Source organism: Polypterus senegalus, chromosome 17, assembly GCF_016835505.1.
Source record: "Polypterus senegalus isolate Bchr_013 chromosome 17, ASM1683550v1, whole genome shotgun sequence".
In the NCBI taxonomy this organism is placed as follows: domain Eukaryota; kingdom Metazoa; phylum Chordata; class Cladistia; order Polypteriformes; family Polypteridae; genus Polypterus; species Polypterus senegalus.
In genome coordinates this window covers 34,054,302-34,075,332 of record NC_053170.1, presented here as the reverse complement: position 1 = coordinate 34,075,332, position 21,031 = coordinate 34,054,302, and the positions used below count along the sequence as shown (strand labels likewise).

General features: G+C 38.3%; 1 protein-coding gene across 1 annotated transcript in view; it reads left to right on the top strand.

The window, feature by feature from the left end:
• The window catches only part of LOC120517386 (interleukin-22 receptor subunit alpha-1-like), a 94,177-nt gene extending 74,334 nt beyond the window's left edge, over nt 1-19,843 (top strand). Inside the window, exon 7 of the mRNA XM_039739675.1 lies at nt 12,169-19,843. Within this exon, the coding sequence (XP_039595609.1) occupies nt 12,169-12,918 (750 nt within the window). The 3' untranslated portion in view covers nt 12,919-19,843. The remainder of the gene's footprint in view (nt 1-12,168) is intronic.
• The last annotated feature ends 1,188 nt before the right edge of the window (nt 19,844-21,031 follow it).

The window sequence follows — 21,031 nt, the reverse complement described above, 5'->3', positions numbered from 1 at the left end:
CATCATGGCCTGTCTGAATATGGTGGTTGAGAGAGAGAGAAAGACAGTGTGTTTGTTACCCTGTCTTCATGTTCCTCTGGAACAATGGCAAATCAAATTGCCATGTGACTCCTTACTTCATTTAATCCTGTTTCAACACAACTCAGTCCAAATTACATCCCCAACTAGACTGTACTTTCATCTCAGCCCACCTATATTCCCCCAAACTAGCTGGCCAGTCCATTTCTACTTTGAATTTAAATGTTTTATATGGCTGGCTTAAATATAAAAAAAAAAAACATAGAACAATTTTATTAATAAAGACAATCTATATAAGATGACCTACAAAAACATTTATCATGCTAAATATTGCCAATTTGTTTCTCTCCGCTAAAGTCAGTGACAAGGCTCTTTGATCATTCTCATATGTTTGAATGTTTAAGTTATGGGCCTTAATTTTATTGATCAGGCTTAGGTAGAAAATTTCAGGTGCCAACATCTGTGACTCCATCATACCATAGAGGATTAAGCAGAGAAAAGGCTGTAAGAGCAGCCTCAACCATTACTCCAATCTCCACTTTATTGAGAAAGACTTTAAAGGTATCTTAACAATTGCAACACTCAAATTCTAACTATTATACTGATCAGGCTTAAACAGAGACTCTGAGAGCATCCAAAACCATTGCAAAAGCCAGCGTTTAAGTATTAAATGAATGGGAGAGTCCTAGGCTTGGATGAGGCTCTAAGAGCTCCCATGTCCATTACGGTAGCCATCACCTACATTTTCCCTGTATTGGTAAATCTTGGGTGTAGAAGGAATCTGAATGCACCCTTATAGACCACAATGTCCAGTCTTGATGAGACTTACTCAGTAATGGGGCTCAAAAAACACCTGCAACATTTACAACAATAGTCTTCTGTGTTTTCATTACATTGGTGAGGCTTAGGAGAATAGTGCGGTGGCACAGTGGGTAATAACACTGCTACCTCATGCATTGAGAGTCAGTTCAACACCTGTTCATTATTGAGACAACTGTGTCTGTGTGGAGTTTCCTCCACATTATTTTCAGTACATTCTGAAGATGTGCTGGTTAGGCTGATTGGTAATGGCAAATTGTGAGCAATAGCAGGACACAAATCTGATCTGAAATACTCTCAGAATAGGCTGCAGTCTCCTGTGACTCTGAATTAGTTCAAGCAGGTATGATAGTGTGTGACAGTGGATTCAGGAAGTTTTCAATTCAGACACCTTCACTTTTTGCACACGTTATTATGTTCTAGATTTAACTTTAAGTGAACACATTTGCCTTTTTTGCCTATCGATCTACACTTTATAACCCATAATGAGGAAGTGAAAACATGTTACACTGACTCGCTAAAGTTTTTAGATACATAAGCTGGGCACTGTCATGTTTTATAGCATTAGAAACTGAGACCACAATGATCTGTTGCTCTTGATGATGTAATGAACAACCAGCCATAAACAGTCATGGCCATGAGAAAGAAATACAAAATAATAATTCCCATAATCAAAATTCTAATTCAAAATGGTGACAGAGTACGTCATTGAAATCACCATACAAAATACAATATTATGTTATTTTTGTGGGTGTGTGTATTTGTTGTATTGTATTTTGGTCAACTGTTCTGAGGGAGCCATGTACAGTAAGTAAGAATTTCATTGTACTATGTACACTGACAATGAACTGGAATTTAAATAAAAATGCAGAATTCTCACAGAAGTGCTTTCTACACATTTCAGAACCTTAGAATCCTTACAATGACAATTTCTAAGTTTTCATCACATTGGTAGCAACAAGACTCTAAAGGGACCCCAAAAAGATGTTTATTCCTATTACTTTGTTCCATAATTAATGCATAAAAATAAATGGTTTTGTTCATCACTGTGTCCTGAGACAGAGATAAAGGGCACATTCAGAAAATAACTGATGGGTACATGAAACACTGGAGCAATCGGGGTTTTGATTGTGAAGTTTGGCAGCCATCTTCTTTGCAGAATTGAACATGGAATGCAGACATGTTGGTGTGGTGGACCCCTCTGAGTTTTTCTAAGATGAAAAAGTTGGGAGTTGATTTGTCAAGTCAATTCAAGTCAACTTTATGTTTAAAGCACTTTACCTACAACAGCCGCTGACCAAAGTGCTGGTGATTTCCACCAGTGTCACTTGGCCACAGTTCAACAATTAATTAATGGACAAATAGTGCTGGGCTCCATTTATGTTAGTCATTTTCAAACTGCTGTTCTGACTAAGAGAGACAAAGCTCAAAATATGAAAATGGCCAGAAGATGTGATAACCATAATATGAAAGAACCTTTCATCTGAGCCCAATATACAATCAAAAAAGTCTGAATTACCTTAAACCACCCTAAATTGGAGTATTCATGAGAAATGTAACGATTTAATTCATGAGATAAAAGTACATAATAAATAAGAATAGTTGTGTCATATGTTTGAAAAATTAAAATGTGTGCTTCAATTTAAATGTTTAATATCCAAATATTATTGATTATTATAGAAAAATAAAAATAAAATCCTGGATGTAATCACTGACCTTTAAATTGTCTAAAATGAAACCCTACATGCTAATGTTTGAAATTTGACTTTTGTATCCTATTTGGAGTGGAGTAGGAATGCTAGGATCACCAGTAAACAATCTAAAATATTACATTTGTGATCAGCAATATTGAAATAACAGAAAATGACACTTCAAATGTCTACTTCACTGATCCCCATTTTTTTAAATCTTTGTGCAAAGGAGTACCTTTGGCCTACCATATTCCATTAGGGAGTGAAACCTTGGGTTTTGTTGATGTGGCATATACAACTTCAAATTCTTACAATCATTTCTATTTAAGACACCTATTGGCTTATTCTTGATCATAAGAGTGTAATTACTTGCTAAACCTATGGTCCAAAGAATGTTTTTTCATGTCTAGAGGGCTAGAAATGGGGGCTAAAAGCTCCAGAAACCTTGACATGTTGCATAACTTAACATCAAGACAAGTTGGACATTATTTCACATTTGGGAGTTTTCTCAAAAACAAAAAACTGAAGTAACTTTAATTGTTCATTAATAGTTCTTTTGAACACAATACAGAGTTAAAAAAAATGAGCGGAGATTCGAGACCAGGAATTCAAAAGAAGAGGTTTCTAGTTAGTCACTAAGGAAAGTGGCTATCCAGCTCCGATACCCTGTAATTAATGGAATTAAACTTTATACCAATGCTTGTTTGACATTACCAATGAGTGCACCCTGGGAATTCCAAGATGGGCTTCCATGGCAACAGCCTGCACATTGTTCAGCGCCTGTGGCGAAAAACAAAAGGGCATCTGTGTAAAACATAAACAAAATTTCAACTTTGTTAGGAAGCAAAAAGCACAAAAATTGACCTCAGATTCAGATTCTCTGTACTTCAAAACCCCATACTTGATACTGTACGATATATAACAGTTCTAAACAATCGCTCCAGTAAGCACAGACATTTGTAATAGAGATTTATAGCTATAATATATTTAGATATCAAAAATCAAAATCAAAAAATCAAATAGCCTTTTATTGTCAATTCACTATATGTGCAGAACATGCAAGAGAATCGAAATACTGTTTCTCTCTCAACTTCGTAGTACAATAAAATATAAAAAGTATAAAGTATAACATATAAGATAAATAACATTAGAACTTGTAAAGTAGACCTGTTTACAATGTGCAATAGTCATTAGTGCAAAAGCCAATTACAGTAAAAAGAAAAAATGATAAAGTGCTTTATGTAGAGTAGCTTATAAGATGTACAAAAAGACAGACAGTTAGCAGCAGATGTAATATTGAGTCCTTATATAATACCAGCTGAGGTAGGGTACTTGGTAGATAGTGACTCTTGGTACGGTCCAGGGGCAGGGGGCAAGGAGGGAAGGTAGTGGACAAAGTTCAGCATCCTGAGAGCTCTTGTGGAGCGGGCTGGAGGCTCCAGTACCTTTTGCCTGAGGGGAGGAGGCTAAAAAGGCAGTAAAAGGGGTGGGAGGAGTCACCAGCAATGCTGGTGGCTCTACGGGTGAGACGGGTGTGGAAAATGTCCTTGAGGGAGTGCAGTGGGGCACCAATGATCTTATTGGCCTCATCCACTATGCATTGCAGGGACTTCCTACAAGAGGCAGTGCAGCTTCCATACCACACAGAGATGCAGTTAGTGAGGATGCTCTCGATTATGCCCCAGTAGAAATAGCACATGATGGGTGGTGGAACTTGTGCTTTCCTCAGTTTGCGTAGAAAGTAGAGGCGGGTTTTAGCTTTCTTGGCCAGTTATGAGGTATTATCTGAACAGGAGATGTCCTCTGAGATGTACATCCCCAGGAACTTGGTGCTACTCACCCTTTCCACAGCTACATCATCGATGGTCAGTGGGGGGTGCTGCGAATGAACTCTCCTGAAATCGACCACAATTTCTTTGGTCTTTCCCATGTTTAGGAAGAGATGGTAGTCTTTACACCACTGGACCAGTTGATTCACCTCATTCCTGTAGTTGGCTTCGTCATTGTTGATGATGAGGCTGACCACGGTTGTATCATCTGCAAACTTGACAATGTGATTGGAACTGTAGATTGGTACACAGTCGTGGGTCAGCAGGGTGAAGAGCAACGGGTTGAGCACACACCCTTGTGGGGCCCCTGTGCTCAATGTGATAGTCTTAGAGGTGTCATTGCCGACTTGCACATTTTGTGGCCTCCCTGTAAGAAAGTCCAACACACAGTTGCAGAGAGGGGTCTTGAATCCCAAATGGCTGAGTTTTTGTATTAGCTGCTAGAGAATGATTGTGTTGAATGCTGAACTAAAATCTAAGAACAACATTCGTACATAGGGGTTTTTTGAGTCCAGGTGGGTGAGGGCTGGACGGAGAGCAGCAGAAATGGCATCCTTTATGGACCTGTTTGACCTGTATGCAAACTGAAACTGGTCATGGGAGGGGGGAAGAATAGACTTAATGCTCTGCATAACCAGCCGCTCAAAGCATTTCATGATGGTGGAAGTCAGTGCTACGGGCCGATAGTCATTATAGCTAGATGGGAGAGGTTTCTTAGGAACAGGAATTATGGTTGTGACTTTTAAACAACAGCTTGATCCAGGGAGATGTTGAAGATGTCAGCAAGGACATTCTTGAGCTCCTCAGCACAATCCTTCAAAGCACGACCAGGTATGTTGTCTTGTCCGGCTGCCTTCCGTGGGTTGATCCTAGAAAGGGTTCTCTTCATGCTGGCTGGGGCCAGACGTGTGGCCTGCTTGCCCCGTGGGTGGTTTTCTGTGCCGGTGTGCTCTTTTGTGTCTCGCACCGGCCAAAGAAGTCATTTAGGCAGTTAAGCAGTGTGATGTCACCTTCACACGTCTGTGGTGGGGGTTTGTAATTAATGAGGGTTTGGATGCCACGCCAGAGAGACTGTGCATCTCTAGTGTTGCTAAAGTGTCCAGATATTTTCTTGCTGTACTGCTTTTTTGCTTCCCTGATGCCACGTGGTAGGTTGACTCTGGCTGTTGCCAGTCCTGCAGTGTCACTGGCCCTAAAGGCTGCATCACAGATTCTCAGTAACCTGTGGACCTGTGGATTAGCACGAACAGTGATATTTTTGTAATGGGTGACATCATCAGTACATTTTGCAATGTATGCTGGAACCACCTCAAGGTACTCCTCAATGTCTGTGTGGTCATTATAAGTGGCTGCTTGTTTGAAAATGTCCCAGTCTGTAGTGCTAAAACAGTCCCTCAGAGCACTGGAGACACCCTCTGGCCACATATGTACCTGCTTTTGTGTTGGTCTGATGGTTCTCACTCTGTGTCTGTATGCAGGTCTCAGCATGATGGTGATGTGATCAGAGAGACCTAAGTGGGGGAGAAGGGAGGCCTTGCAGGCTCCCTTGCAGGTTGTGTACACCAAATCCAGTGAGTTGTCTCCTCTTGTAGGAAAGCCCGCCAGTGGAGAACAGTGTCTATGCACAACAATAGTATTTCTGCACCAAGCATCGCTAATGTAAAAACACACTCCCCCACCGTGAGTCTTACCTCCTTCCATAAAGACTCAGCCGGCTTGATAGCATGTTAGCCCAGCTAAATGTTGTCATTAAGCCAAGATTCTGTAAGAATAAAAACACAGCTGTTATCTCAGAAGCTGAATGTGATCTATTTTATTGTCTAGTAAACCTACATTGGCCAGGACGAGAGATGGTATCGCAGGTCTGTACGGTCTAGCGGCTAGCCTAGCCTGGATGCCTCCACACTTGCCCCGCTTCCATTTTCTCTTACACCACTTCTGACGCCTCCTCTCTGGGTTAGATACAGCAGACGAGTCTGATGATGTAATAGTCCGGCGGAGAAGTCCCAGGCCCCGAAGCGTCTATGTAAGTCTCTGGTCCAAGATGTGATGTTTGGTTTTGTGTTTTAAAAGGCAATGGCGACAGTATCTTGTAATCAATGTTGTCAGTTGACTACGCTCCAACTCACTCCAACACTCACAGAAACATAACGAACACAAACATTCACTAAAACACACATTCAGTACCACATACCGGTACGGAGAGAGAGGAACCGCTGCGTCCGATCTTGCCGCCATCCTGTTAGATCATAATAAGTACTTTATGTCTTTATGTACTCATTGTGCAATTAGTAAAGTCTGATTGCATTTTACCTGATAACTTGTCGCATTGCTCTGCTCCTGCATTCAGTGTGGAGCGCTACACAAAAATGAACGGAATGGAATTGAATAGAAAAACCGACTGTGTTGTTGGCTCTAATTATTTATGTTCCACTTTTGAAGAAATCAGCAATGTTTTATCTGAGTGAAATTTTCAAAAACAACCTCCCCACAATTCTGACAGGAACAAAATGAGTATGAGGAATGAGTGGCTGAAAAAAGTAAAACAGGGCATGGTGCCATATTATGTAAATGAGAAGTGGAGAAAGCCTTTAAAATGCCTTTGAACAAACGGCCATGTGCCTGTTAGGGAATTTGATTGCACATTGTCACTTTCTTGAATGTTGGAAATTAAACGGAGATTTCTATGGCTGGGCTTTTGATGAGTTTCATTATTGCAGCGATTTGGGCTTGTAGCTAAGCGTGTTGGAAGCTTTGTTCTCCTAGGAAATTGTCTGTCTGCATTCATTACCACGGCTCGCCATGTAAGCTCTTAAATACTGTCATTTAGCAATACCTGAGCACAGTGTGTAAATCATCAATCAGCAATTGACTTTCATTATCCTGAGTGGTTCATTGGAGGAGTGCTTCGGTTTTGTAAACAGTTGGTCCAAGCCAGATTGCAGCCTTCTGAAATTATTCATATTCAGTTTCCAGCTTTTGTTTTGGCAAACCATGGAGGTAAATAAAACTCTAAGGAAAAACTAAAGATTTCAACTGTTTCATTTTAAAAATATGTGTACAAAATGATACTGTAATACATTTCCACGTGAATGCTGCTGCTCAGTGAAGGTTAATTGCAGACACTTGGCTGGACTTGGTAGCACATCTCCTTCATAACCCCACCATATTACAGTCCTGTATTGCTTTATAAAGGCAGTATCTGCTTTGGTATTTTACAATAAGCCAAAGTAATGTAATGTAAGTTCTGCAATTATCTGTAAAAAGTCTTACTTAGGGGATTTTTTAAAATTGGGAAGAACATATTGATATAAATTATGCATTTGTAATTTAGACATAAGGTGCCCTTCCAGGACTGGTTCCTGCCTGCTGCTCCCCAAATCCCTGACTAACAAAAAGAGAGAGAGAAAAAAATGGACAGATGGCTATTGTTGCCTCATACGTATCTCTGGACTCTGGGAATGGCACAAACTTTCAATGTTAAAATTATTTTTACCCTAGTCATGCTACCTGTTGAAGACAGGTAATAGAATAATTTAAAAATATTTGCCATCTCTTGCCTGACATGTACCTTCAGCGCCTTTCCTTAGTATCCTTATATGTCTGAACCACTCTTGACCAGTGCTTCTTCTCTTGAGTGTGTTCACATGAAGCCTGTTTCTCAGACCCTGTCATTATTTTTAAGGCATTTTTCTCCCCTTACGTCCAGGTGGTCGTCTTTGAAGGTGACTCTCAGCATGCCTCCTATGCCATTTCTCCTGCTTGTGTATCAAAGACTCGCTCTTCCTCTTTTGATTGCGCCACCAAAACCTAACTGACTAATCTGGACCAGACACTGTTTTATTACTTGTAGTTTTCTAGTTGGCACACATACTCTTGGTGGCTTATGAGATCAAGATACATTACAGTTATTTCAGTGTATATTTTTACAGTTAGTTAACAGGAGGGTTGAGTGACTTGCCAAATGTCATAAAGAGAGTCAAAGAAGAGAGTCGAAGCAGCAACTCAATCTTCTAGCCTCTATGGTCCAAAAGAAAAGAGTAAAAAGTTCATCTAGGGTGGCACTCTCAGCAGAAATATGTCTACTTGTGCTATACTTAAGATATACCCAGTCCTCCAACTGTCTTTTTGTCGATAAAACTCAATACCATTTAGGGCCATGAGCCAACTATGTTCTTTTTCAGCCAGTTCTTGTTTTGGTTTTCTCTTCTTAAATTCATCATTCTTCCCTATAGAAGGTATTACAAAAGGGCATCTCCAACCTCATTACCCTCATGTACAGCACATGAAAAGCCCACAGCTAATTAATGAAGCCTTTCCATAAAAAGACAGACGCCATTTAAGCATTCTTGGCAGAAATTTAATACATTTGTGAGAAGGGAATTTTAAAACCTACTGTAGATTTGTGGGTTTGTATGAAATGTTTTATGGTGAATGGCAATCGTAGACTCTTGTGAATGAAAAAGGAGAAGCACAGATCAGGGGATGTAGACTAGAAACGCTGCGTCTAGACTCATCAGTTCTGTTGTGTGAAATTCTTTACTCTTTTGGCTTAAAAATATTAGTTACATAAAATTTGCTTTGGCCATGCTCATACAATAAACTGTCAGTGGCACTGTACAGCAAATGAATGCCAGTGATCATGATTCGCCAACAACAAACACCTACAAACAACCAACTTAACAAAAAATTTGAAAACATATTCAACAGATGAGCACTGATGAGTCTAAAATTAGTATTTGATCCAACAGCTTATAGGGAAAGTGCCACTATGAAGCCTGCAAGTCCTAATCGCAGTAGTGCCTGGATCTCATTGAAGAACATTTTGTTTAACTCTATTTAATATTTAGATTCATTGTTTTTTTGTGTCTATTGTTACTGTATATTATTAGAGAATATTCACTTTGTGGAAGTTTTTGGAATTATTACTGCTGTCTTCAATGTTATAAGTGGTGATGAGTGAAATAGGCAAGCGCTGATTTGCATAATGTTTTGCAAAACTGACACTAAAATTTGTTTCATGCATGATTTCCCAATTGTTAAATGCAAAACTCTGAAATGGGTTTTTTGATGGTTTAAAAAAAAATTTTTTTAGGTGAAAAACAAGGAATATTGTTTCCTAAAACCTCATTCAAATTTCTGTGGTTACCTGTGTTATTTTACTGCAGCTGTGTAATGCATTTATTCTCTAGCACGCTGGTAAAATCGTTTCTAGTTATGCCTCTTGATCACATCACAAACTTAATACAAAGAAAGAAACTCGCCATTGCCAACACCTACTTGTTACCTTGTAAATGACCTTATCCTACTTGTGGATATGTACTCTTCTCACTAGAGATTTTTATTTAAATACTAAATGACATGCAGAATTAATTCATGAAATGCCTTAGGACAGGAACTAAATGTCATTGTTGTGTGAATGACACAAATTTCATTGAAAGTGAAATTCAAATGTATCTATTTTTGTGAATCAAAACTCTGAGATTCACTGCAGATTAAATTTTGCACAAATCATTTGGCTTATCACCAGTTTAAGTTTTTATTATAATTTTTATGGGTGCCACCATGTTGCAGATGGCAACTGTGCCTGTTGCTAGCCATGAGAACTGATGGCTATGAGAAGTGTACTGTCAGTGTGCTGCTGCTGCTGCTGCTGCTGTTTTGAAAGGTGGTGGCATACTGTATGCTGATATACTGTAATCAACACAATGACACTTGATGGTTTAGCACTAGGAAATATAAAAAGAAAAACAAAACCAAAAAAATACTAGGTTCAATTTGATTACAAATTTGATTTTTGATTAAGAACCCACTTTTGATTAAAGGGTCTTGACCTCAGGCATTTTGTAAGATCCCAAAAGCAACAATGTTATCTACCTGCCTTTGGAACTATGTTAGCAAGTGAACAATTTTAATAAATTAGAGATAGCCATTTACCAGAAAGAAGGGTGAACACAGAAAGGATGGGGTGTGACTGGTCTTACAAGGTCTTAATAAATTTATGTTTCTCTCTGGAAGAATAAAGTGAACCCTTATTGAGGAGAAGGCACTCAATCATTTTAGAACCAGTGCACACCACTCCCCTTACCTGTTTCTTGTTCTCAGCAGTGACACAGAAGATGCAAACACTTTTAATAATGGATTCATAAAAAACAGTACTTTCTTTGAGTAATGCTTTAATTTTCCAAACTGTATCAAACAGAATAGCCCCTCATGCACTGTTATGATTTAGCGCCAAGGGCAAAGTCAAAACCAATAAAGGTCCTCCCCAAAAAAGCAAACACCAATACATGTTTGAATTGTAGGTGTTTATTGGGTGATAATTAAATTAACAAATAATCAAAATTAAAAAAGGAATAAGAACAATAATTATGTTAAAAAACAGAAACTAAAAATTAGCTAAAGAATATAATGGAATACTCCACCCAAAAATTATTTATTTTCTTATATGTTACTTACCCAATGTAGTTTGTATTGATTGTCAGGAAAAAACTTCATCTCATGTTTTCATGCAGAATGAGAAAAACAGTTTGAAGTGCTATTTATTATTATTACGGACCGCTTTGCTTGCCAACCCCCTTTGCGTCTCTACCGCTCGCGTATATGGATTTCACTTTCACCAAACAACAAATCTTTTAATTCTCATGTATACGCCCCTGCATTAGGAAGAAACACTACTTCTTCCTGATAGCAACACGAATTAGACGATCTACAAGTCTTTGACTTAAAGTTTAAATCCGAACAATATATTCAACCTCTTTTCACTGTTCCGTTATTCACTGAGTAATAGTTTCTGTTTGTTTGCACTAATGCAATCTTTACTCTCATTTTTTTGAGACTTCGAATTTTAGTACTTTCATTATATCTAACCTGCTCTACATGTGTATCGCGCTAATGTTTTTGAATTCTTTACAACGTTCTATTTTGTCATCTACTCTTTGTCTTTTATTTCCAGCCCCAGGTGTGGTTAAATCTCTTGGCACAAAGTCTTGTCTCACAGGACTTGAAAGTATCTCCCTGAAAAAGTCACATCTCGTCCCAGGCTAAAACGTCTTGTCTCGTCCCAGGATTTATTTTATATAATAGAGAGATTTGATTTGCGATGCAAAACTATGCCCCAAAGTTTTATATAGATTTTAAAAAATACATAGCTTGTCCTGATTTTTTATAATGGAAGTCATGGTGCACAGGGCCCAACTGGAAAAACAAAGCCTAAAAACTTACTCCTGTTTTGGATGTTTTTAATAAAATGTTGATGAAAATGCTTCTCTGGCCTGGACTGTTAATTATGGTAACTCACTAGGAGTGCCATTTAGTTTCCAAAGTGACAAGTAAGAATTCCTGAAGATTAGAAGGGAAGTGCAATGTTTTTCATGATATTAAATGAGTTCCATCTCATTGTGTTAGGTTCTCCACCTCAGGCTCCTCTCTGTATAGTTTGCTTATTCCTAGCCATGCCCATTCTGTGGTGTTGCTAAGCAAAAACTGATAAGACTCTTTGCCTCATTTGCTGCTTTTTTGGCCATCTACAAGTTTCGGAACATTCTTTAGGCTTGCTGGACAACAAAAGCTTGCTTTCCAGATTACAGTATGATCTACCCCAGGTACTGAATCTACCTGCACAACATGACTCAAATGACCAGTCAGGTATAACAGGGTATTGCTTGACTTTATTCTCAGGTTCAGGTTCTGTTCATGTAAGTCGACTTTATGACCCTATGTTGAGTAGATAGCATAACCTAAAGGCATGACTATACAAAAATAAACTGACATATTACTTCATATTCATGTTCTCTTTCTTTTCTTTACAGACTCTAAAAGGTAAACATGTATGGCTGCCCCCTGAGTTACATGGACCAAAGCAAATGAATCAGGTTTCAATTGTCAATCTGGATCCCTCAATGCCACCCTTCAAGTCATTGCTCTCTGGACTGCCACCCCAACAGTCACCAAAAGCATTTCCCAAACAGCCTGAGCCAGAGAGTCCAATCTCCTACCTTTCTCAAGCAGTGGAGACACAACCCTTGTTGATGAACTCTGGAAGCACAAGGTCTTCAGGCAGTAACAGTTATGGTGAAGTTGTGCTGGAGGCAGCAAACAAAGAAAATCATTGGGAAACAGGCGGTGGTACCACTGAAATCTCTCTGCCATGCTATGCATCCCAGAACAACGAATGTAACTGGCGGTCTATCATGGTTAGTCCAAGACAGTTGGTTCTTCAAACAGAAGTTAAAAATGGCTGCCTTATGCTTACCAGTTTTCCTTTTGAAAAAGAACCATCTACCTCATCAGTGATACCGTTTACTTCAAATGAGCAAACACAACAAGGAACAACTTATTTCCAAAGGACACAAAATCAATCAACTGGTTCACAGAAACTTCAGTCGTATTTGCCTAATTCAGAAAGAAAGTCTGCGGACGTGGAAAGACCTAATTTGGAAATAATATCCATACCAAATCCAGAGAATCAAGAAATGGACAGTCTTTCATGTCCTAGTTTAACTGAGGTTATAGATGGAGAATCATTGTTCGAAAAGTGGGATTTGAAAATTTCTATATGAGAAGCTTCATGTCATTTTCTATATTAAGCAAGCCAAGTAAGTACTGCTTGGTAAAAACAACCAAGGTAGGTGGAATTCTGTAATTCCAGTGATTGTTATGCGTGGTTTTAAAGGTGGTGATCACAAGATGCCAAGGCCTTCCAAGAAATTACTGAAACCACGTAAAGTGAAACTTTCCCTTTGGAGGGGGCTTTTTTTACTCACTGTATTTATAAGGCTTTTCAAAATCGCGGAGGAACACTCTGAGCACTCTGATGTTTCTACCTGTGCCAAAGCCGCATATACAGCATGGATAAGAGATTATCTGGTCTTTCAAGCTGTTCATGCAATTTTCATTTCGAAGGAAGATGTGCTCATTGATTGATGCCATGTACATCACTGTAGATTAAAATTCAATTACAGATATGTTTGCCTCTTTTAATTAAAATTAGGGCTTTAGATGTGCAGGGTGAGTAACCGCATACTTAGATAAACCAAATAACCAATATAGCTTGGGGGAAAGGCCAAAGTTGACTTTTTTTGTTTGTAATAAGGACTTTTATTTATAATGAGGATGGTTCCTTCTTAAGCAGACCATTCACAACCCTTTGGCATAATTTATATTTTAAAGAAATGAAGTACTATTACAATTGCTGCTCATTATTCAGTGGAATTCATTCACTTTAATAAACTGTATTGGATTGTCTACTGGAAACTTTAAACAATGCAAGAAGAGACTTTGATATTTATACTGTGGTAGAGCTTTTTAAAGATACAGAAATTCAGGGGTGTTCTAATAAGGACATTTTAATATAGTGACTGAAAGCATATTTCTTCTCAGGATAACATTTTTTCAGGTATATTTAAAAATGAAGATGCAGATCTTGGCTGAAGTGAATTCAGTGTGGAGTTTGTAGGGGTTTTGTATATGAAGTTCCACTTCTCTTTCATGATAGAGGAGCACACTGGTTACCTTGTACAGTGAAATTACCCTGATGTGAATGCATGTGTGCGCCCTCTGTTTATTTCACCCTCACACCACTTAGCTCCTGACTGGTAGACCAGCACAAGCCAATTCTGAAAATGAATGAATGGACACATGAAACAGTTTAGCCTTTACAGAGGTGTGAATGAGCCTTCATTCGATTTGTATTTCTGATTTAGGTCACAGTGATTCCCTGTGAGCTGCTTGGAACATCAGTTTTTAGATCTTACACCACCATCCAAGAATGGACTTTGAGAACACTTGAGAAAAATTCTGATGAAAACAGAACATTCAGCCCAACATATTGTAGCTCATCAATTCTTATTCACCAAACTTCACACTTCATTCCATGTGTGGTCCCCAAAGTTCTACCATCTACCACCTTACTTTGTAATTTATTTCACAAATCTATGGTTCCCTGTGTGAAGAAAATCTTTCTAACATTTATCCAAAATGTTCACTTAACCAGCTTCATCTATGGCACTGTGTTCTCTTTGATGAATTTGTAATTTCTTATAAAAGTTAAAACTTTTCATTTATGTCTCCATTTAACTCCCATTTGCTAGACCTGAAAAACAATCTTTGCTCATAGCTCATACCTTGCAGTTCTGGAAATGACCTAGACGTTCTTCTCTATGTTCAGAAAATGTGCCAAGTGCATGACAGTGAAATCAAAACATTCTTTTGTCAAACTCTAAACACTGAGCAGAAAACCAAGAACCTTTAACCAAACCTACGTGTTTTTATACCATAAATACACTAAAAAGTTAATGTACAGAATACCTTCACTGTCAAGATCTCAGATAATTAAAGGATGCACGTTGACCTTTGTCAACTCTGGTGACATCAAATATTGTGCACTGAAGGTAAAGTTCACATTGGAAGCCACAAAGCTAAATTGATGAAAATGGTCATGCTGATAATTAAATAAATCTGCATCAGGAAATACCAATAAAAAAAATAATAACTCGTGAGACTAGCATGAAAAAGCTAATGTCAGAAATGGATCATTAAAGAGGTAAAAAAGAAGTAATCTATGCAAACAATATACAGAAAATTAGTCAAAATGTCCATCATAGCACCCAAGACTTTCTGTTGTGCTGCTCCCTCCTTTTTGTAACACAGAAGCCAAAATTACAGCTAATATTCCAGATTACAGGTTTGCTCACAACATATAAAGCTATAAAATTCATTCTCATAAGGTGTAGTTTGAAGCTTCAAATCCTCATTTCGTATTCAGATCTAACACTTTTACCTCCTAATTGTAATAATTAACATTTATTTACACCAAATTTCATCTGCCACTTACCTGTCCGAATTCTGTCCAGATCCATCTGTAATGATTCTAATGGCTCTAGGGTATCTCCTAGTTTAGCGTCTTGTTTGTTATATTTTCAATAAGATCATCTACTATATAATAAACAGCTAAGGTCTGTGTGTATGCGTGTGTGTGCGTGTGTGTCCTGTGTCTCAGAGCATTCTGATTGGTCAGTTTGGCTTAGGTGTAACTGGTCAGTTTGACTTAATTGGTTTGATCAAAAAGGAAAGTATGAGTGTGAGGCACACAAAGAGGAGTACAGTGGTAAGAAGCGTGCGCAGAGCCGTCTTCAAAGAGTCTGAGGAACAGGTTTTATGGGAATGCACTCGAGAGACAGAGTATTGGTCAAGGGAGATTCAGACACATGAGGATACTAAAGAAAGGTGCAGAAGGTACACATATGAAAGAGATTTCACATATTCTTACATTTATTCCATTATCTGTTTTGGATGGTTACCATGGCTAATTTATGTTTAAATTAGAAAGGGAAGAGCCCCCAGAACTGATCCTTCATGGATGCCACCTTCAAAATGGGAGCAAAATGTTCTTCCCTCTACTTCCTGCACCCATTTACTTAGTGCCACTTGAATTCACATTTCTTTTAGTTTGATCACTTGTCTGTTATTTGGCACAGTAGCAAAAGATTTTTGAAACTGAAGATAAATAATATTGTAAGCTCCTGTCTGAGCAGATGCTTTTGTTGCTTCCTTTTGTTGCTTGTAGCAGGTTAGTGAAGTAAGATTTACCCATCGATAAACAGTGTTGACAACTTGCTAATACACCTGCTCCTGATCTGTCCTGCTCAAGCATTTCTGTAGTAACTTACTTAAGACAGACAAGCAGCTGACTGGCTTATAGTTAGTAGAATTTGCCTGCTCCCCTTTTTATGTACTGGGACAACACTAGCTTTTACTCTGTATAGTATGTTAAATGGTGCCCTCAGCCCCCCTGGTGAACACAGATCACAAAACCTATTTTTAATTAACATTAATGGAACTGAAATAAAAGCACAGCCACTGCTGTGACCATTTTAGATGATCCAGCTTCACTATGCAGATCTGTTTGCACACGGAATAAACATCTTTCTTAATGTCCTTCTTGATTTGTAACTGCCAAATGCTAAAATTAATTTTAGTTCTCTTGGTGTTCTGAAAAAACGCAACACATCAAATCTGCATACCCTCGAAACATGTGTGCCATCACATCAATGCATCACTTGAGGGGAAAGAAGAAATCAGAACAAAGTGCAAGCAGATTTGCAAACTGCCAAAGCTGTTTAGCCCCCATGTGCGATTGTGGTGATATGAAGCTGCAAACACCCATTCTAATTTGACAACATAACGTGCCTTCCCTCTGTGACTGCTTGTAAGAAATAAAGTGTTATCAGAATTAAAATACAGGGCAAACAGCATGTGCAAAACGGAGCAGCCGCCACATGTGGGGCTTTCAAGCTGTGGGGAAAATTGAAGTTTAGCTGAAAATAGCTAATGGGTGATGAAGGCTTGAAAGTCTGGATTGAGGGCAAAAATTTCTGTGGTTTTAATTCAAAGTTTGCAACTGTTGATTTTAAATGTTCTTAATTGCTAACATAGTAGATATTTATAGTTATACTGTATAAGGTATCCCATCATTTCTTATATGATACACATCTCAATTCTGATCCTGCATTCACTGTACAAGGTCACATTCACAATGCCGTTGTCTACTCGCCTGTCAAGGAACAAAGGGCAGGAACCAACGTCATGATGCTGGATGGTGGAAGAAGATGTGGGCAAAAAGGTGTATCTGGACAGGGAGACCAAAGTTACACGCACAGTATATACAGTATATGTGGAATGTTACAATCCAGACGTTTACTGCAGATATCCATATAAACAAATTTTTTATGCTCTTCCATACAGTACTGATGAGAAGTATTCCCCCCTTGGAAGTTTTGGCATTTTATTGTTATACAACAGTGGATTTAATTTGTCTTTTTTGACTCTGGTCAACAGAAAAACACTGTTTAATGTCAAAGTGAAGAGCCGATCTCTGTAAAGTGGTCGTCACATGTGTATATACCCCTTTTCAAGTCCATGTTTAGTAGATGCAACATTGGTGGCCATGACAGCATCGAGTGTGTGTGGAACGGTTTCTGTGTGGACGCTGCAGATTTCTCCCAGTCATCATTGCAAAACAAGGAAAAACTCCAGATTTAATCTACTGTACTGTGATTCAATGTTGCAAAAAAATTAAATGCTGAAACTTTTAACGGGTTCAATACATCTTATTCCTCATGATATGACATGACTGGAAGTCAGCCACTATCTGTGTTAGCATGGCAGTCGTTCTATATAAAATGGCTGATCGCATGAAGATATGTACACACTTTGTTTAAAGTAAATCGAGGACTAAAGGTTTACTGTCATTCGTAAGGGAAAAATACAAAAATCGGCGTAGTATGGTCCATACGGCACTTCCACAGAAGATTATACAATATGATCCAACCGATTATACTGTACAATAATATAGAATCAAGTACATTAACTTACATAAAATGTATTATATACACAAACAAATATAGAGTAAAATGAACCAGAAATAGAATGTAATGGACAACTTAAATACTTTTTACTTTGAAACTAAACACATTGGGTCAAATGAAGTAAACAAGCTTCATGGACAAAAAGATCAGTATGGGCTGGCTAATCACCTCTGAGCACGTCGACATTTACAGATCTGCTGTAGCGTGTGTGTGTGTTTGTGAGTCTGTTTCATTGTCGTCATCGTCATCATCTAACATGTGCTCTGCTAGAGCAAAAAAAAAAGCCGTCAGTTATCTTCATTTATAAATTTCTTCGAGTGTGTGTGTACACTTGTGTCTTCTTCTGTGTGTGTACATGTATATTTAAATAAATCATTTATCTCCAAAACTACCTGTGCAAAAAATTTTACAACTCAGTGGGTGCTACGGCTAAACCGAGTAGACTGCAGAAATCCCAGTTAAATCAGGTAATTTTAATGGCAGTTACCATTGGACAGACATAAAGTAAATCTAAAGTGGAGCCCATGACAAGACAAACACAGATAGGTGAATTTATTCAGAAAAAGATTTTTGCAAGTTTTAAATGTATATCAATCTCAACATTCAAGGCTGATATGTTATGTTAGAAACTACTCTTTTGAAAAGTTTGCACCTTCCAGGATCTCTACATAGTGCACAAAAATGTCATTATTTTCTGATGAAAATTGTGATTTAATGAAGTGAACATCTATTTCAATTTTCCACTGGCACACATAGAGACACCATGGTAATTTTGAAAGTTTGATTTTGGTAGAGTCAGAATATTAACTTGACTCAATAGCAAATTTCTGACCCCATCACCAAATTTCCACTTACATGGAAATATAATTAGTGTTTGGATTTGGGATTTGAATATCACTTGTACTCAAGTTTTGAATTGCCCCAAGAACTTTGCTTATTGGTCTCTGTTATCATTTTTAATCAATGCAATATTTGATTCATCTGGTGATCCTTCTTAAGCACTTTTTAGCAAACACTAATACATGATTTCTGTCTAAACAATTGTTGCTAAAACATACAATGCATTTGAGTTTTTAGCAAGAATGTGCAATGGTATCAACAATACAGAACCAAGTTTAGTGGGGCACAAGAAGCGTACTGATTTAAGTTGTCCAAAAGCTAGAGGAAAACATAAGCAGGAGGCAGATGCGGCCAGAAGGACAAAGGAGGAGCACAAAGGCTAAGCAGGACCAAAATAAAATACGTCATTCTCTAAAGTAGAAAACACCTAATTATTTCAGGCAAAAATGTTAGTGTTTCGTCCAGTATTGACTTTGCTGTAATGTTATAAAATCGTTCCATCCTTTTAAGAAAGGTGACCAGTAAATAGAGACAGCCATAGTGCATACTACAGTTTCTCAGACCCTCATCCATTGCAGACAAGATGCTAATGTTTCATTTGTTCATTTGTTTGTTTTTGTTTTACGTACTTATCCAATTGTGGATTGCATGGGCCTTTTAAAACGTGTCCTGGTAGGAAGGTGGAGGGGGCACCAGTCCATTATAAGGCCCACTCACACTGACAACTCAGTTTAAAGTTGCCAATATACACAAACTTCTTTGTTATGTAGGAGGAAAATCAGAGAAGCCAGTGGGAGAACATGCAGACTCCACACAGATAGTAACTAAGCCAGGGTTCAAGCTCCGACTCTGGAGCCGTGCAGCAGACGTGTTAAACACTGAGCCACTGTGCTGTCCCTTCATTTTTTTTATCTTCTTAAACTTTTGCATCCAAAATCCAAGACTAAAATTCAAACGCTTGAGAGTTTGCAGATGGACCCAGGCTGTGGTGGCCTTGTTTTGTTCATGTTCATCCTGCTTTGAAGTCACTGAAGGAAGAAACAAAAAGGAGAAGTTGAAGTAATTCATTTGTTGAAATGTCACATCTGTATTAGTGTTATTTATTATACACTTCTTTGTACATATTAAAATATACGTATGCATTGTAGTTTGTTTTTTTCACATGTCACATCTCTTTGTATGCAAACTATGTTAAATCATAAAGCGTGACTTAGAAGTAGAAGTGGTCACGTTTTATCAACAAACTTCATTTTGCAATAAAGAGTTTTTGTTAAATGAGTTTGATTTTGTTTAGTTATTTTTTTAACTCTTACCAATGAGTACATCACTGTACCTGCAGTGCCTATAAAAAATACTCACCCCCTTGGAAGTTGTCACATTTTATTGTTATACAATCTTGAATTACAATGGATTTAATTTAGGGCTTTTTGACATTGATCAAGAAAAAAAGACCCTTTATTATCCAAGTGAAAACAGATCTATGCAAAGTGATCTAAATGATTTATAATAATAACATACAAAATAATCAATCAAATAAGTATTCAAATATGACATGCCAGTTTGATTATTTTAATGGAGATGACCTGTCGGGGGTTTCAGTTGTCTGTAGTCTAAATGAACCTGAATGTGAAAGGTCCACCTTGCGATGAGTCAGTATGGTGGCCTAACCAACACAATGAAGACCAAAAGGCACTCCAAGCAACTCAGTGAAATGGTGAGTGACAAACACAGGTCAGGGGATGGAGACAAAGAAAATATTTAAAATCACCGAATATCCCTTGGAGTCCAGTTAAATTGATTATTAAGAAATGGAAACAGTATGGCACAGCTGTAAGAAGACTAGTGAGAGAGGTCACCAAGAGACCTATGAGAACTCTATAGGAGCTACAAGCTACATTGGTTAGGATTGGGGAGACTGTGCAGAGATCGACAGGTGCTCAGATGCTTCACCCACCACAGTATTATGAGAGACTGCCAAAGACATAGTCTCTGTTTAAAAAACACAATGGATATCTGGCTAGAGTTTGTCAGAAGGCACATGAGAGAGTCAGCTGGAAGAAGGCTGTATAGTCTGATGAGTCCAAAATTAACCAACAGACTAAACACCATGATTGAACACCACACATTTTCAAGAACACACCATGCCCTCTGTGAAGCATGGTGGAAGCAGCAACAAGCTATGGTGGTGCTTCTCTACAGCAGGCTCTGGAAGGCTTGTGAGGGTAGACAGTAAAACGAATGCAGCTAAATACATGGACATCCTAGAGGAAAACCTGACGCAGTCTGCAAGAAACTTGTACTTTGGGAGAAGATTTGCTTCCCAGCAAGACAACAACCCCAATTGTAAAGCCAATACTACACAGGAATGGCTTTAAAACCAACAATGGGAATGTCCTGGCATGGCCGAGCTGAACTCCAGTTTCAGATTTGTACCTGGACTTAAATAAAGCTGTTACGATCTCCATGC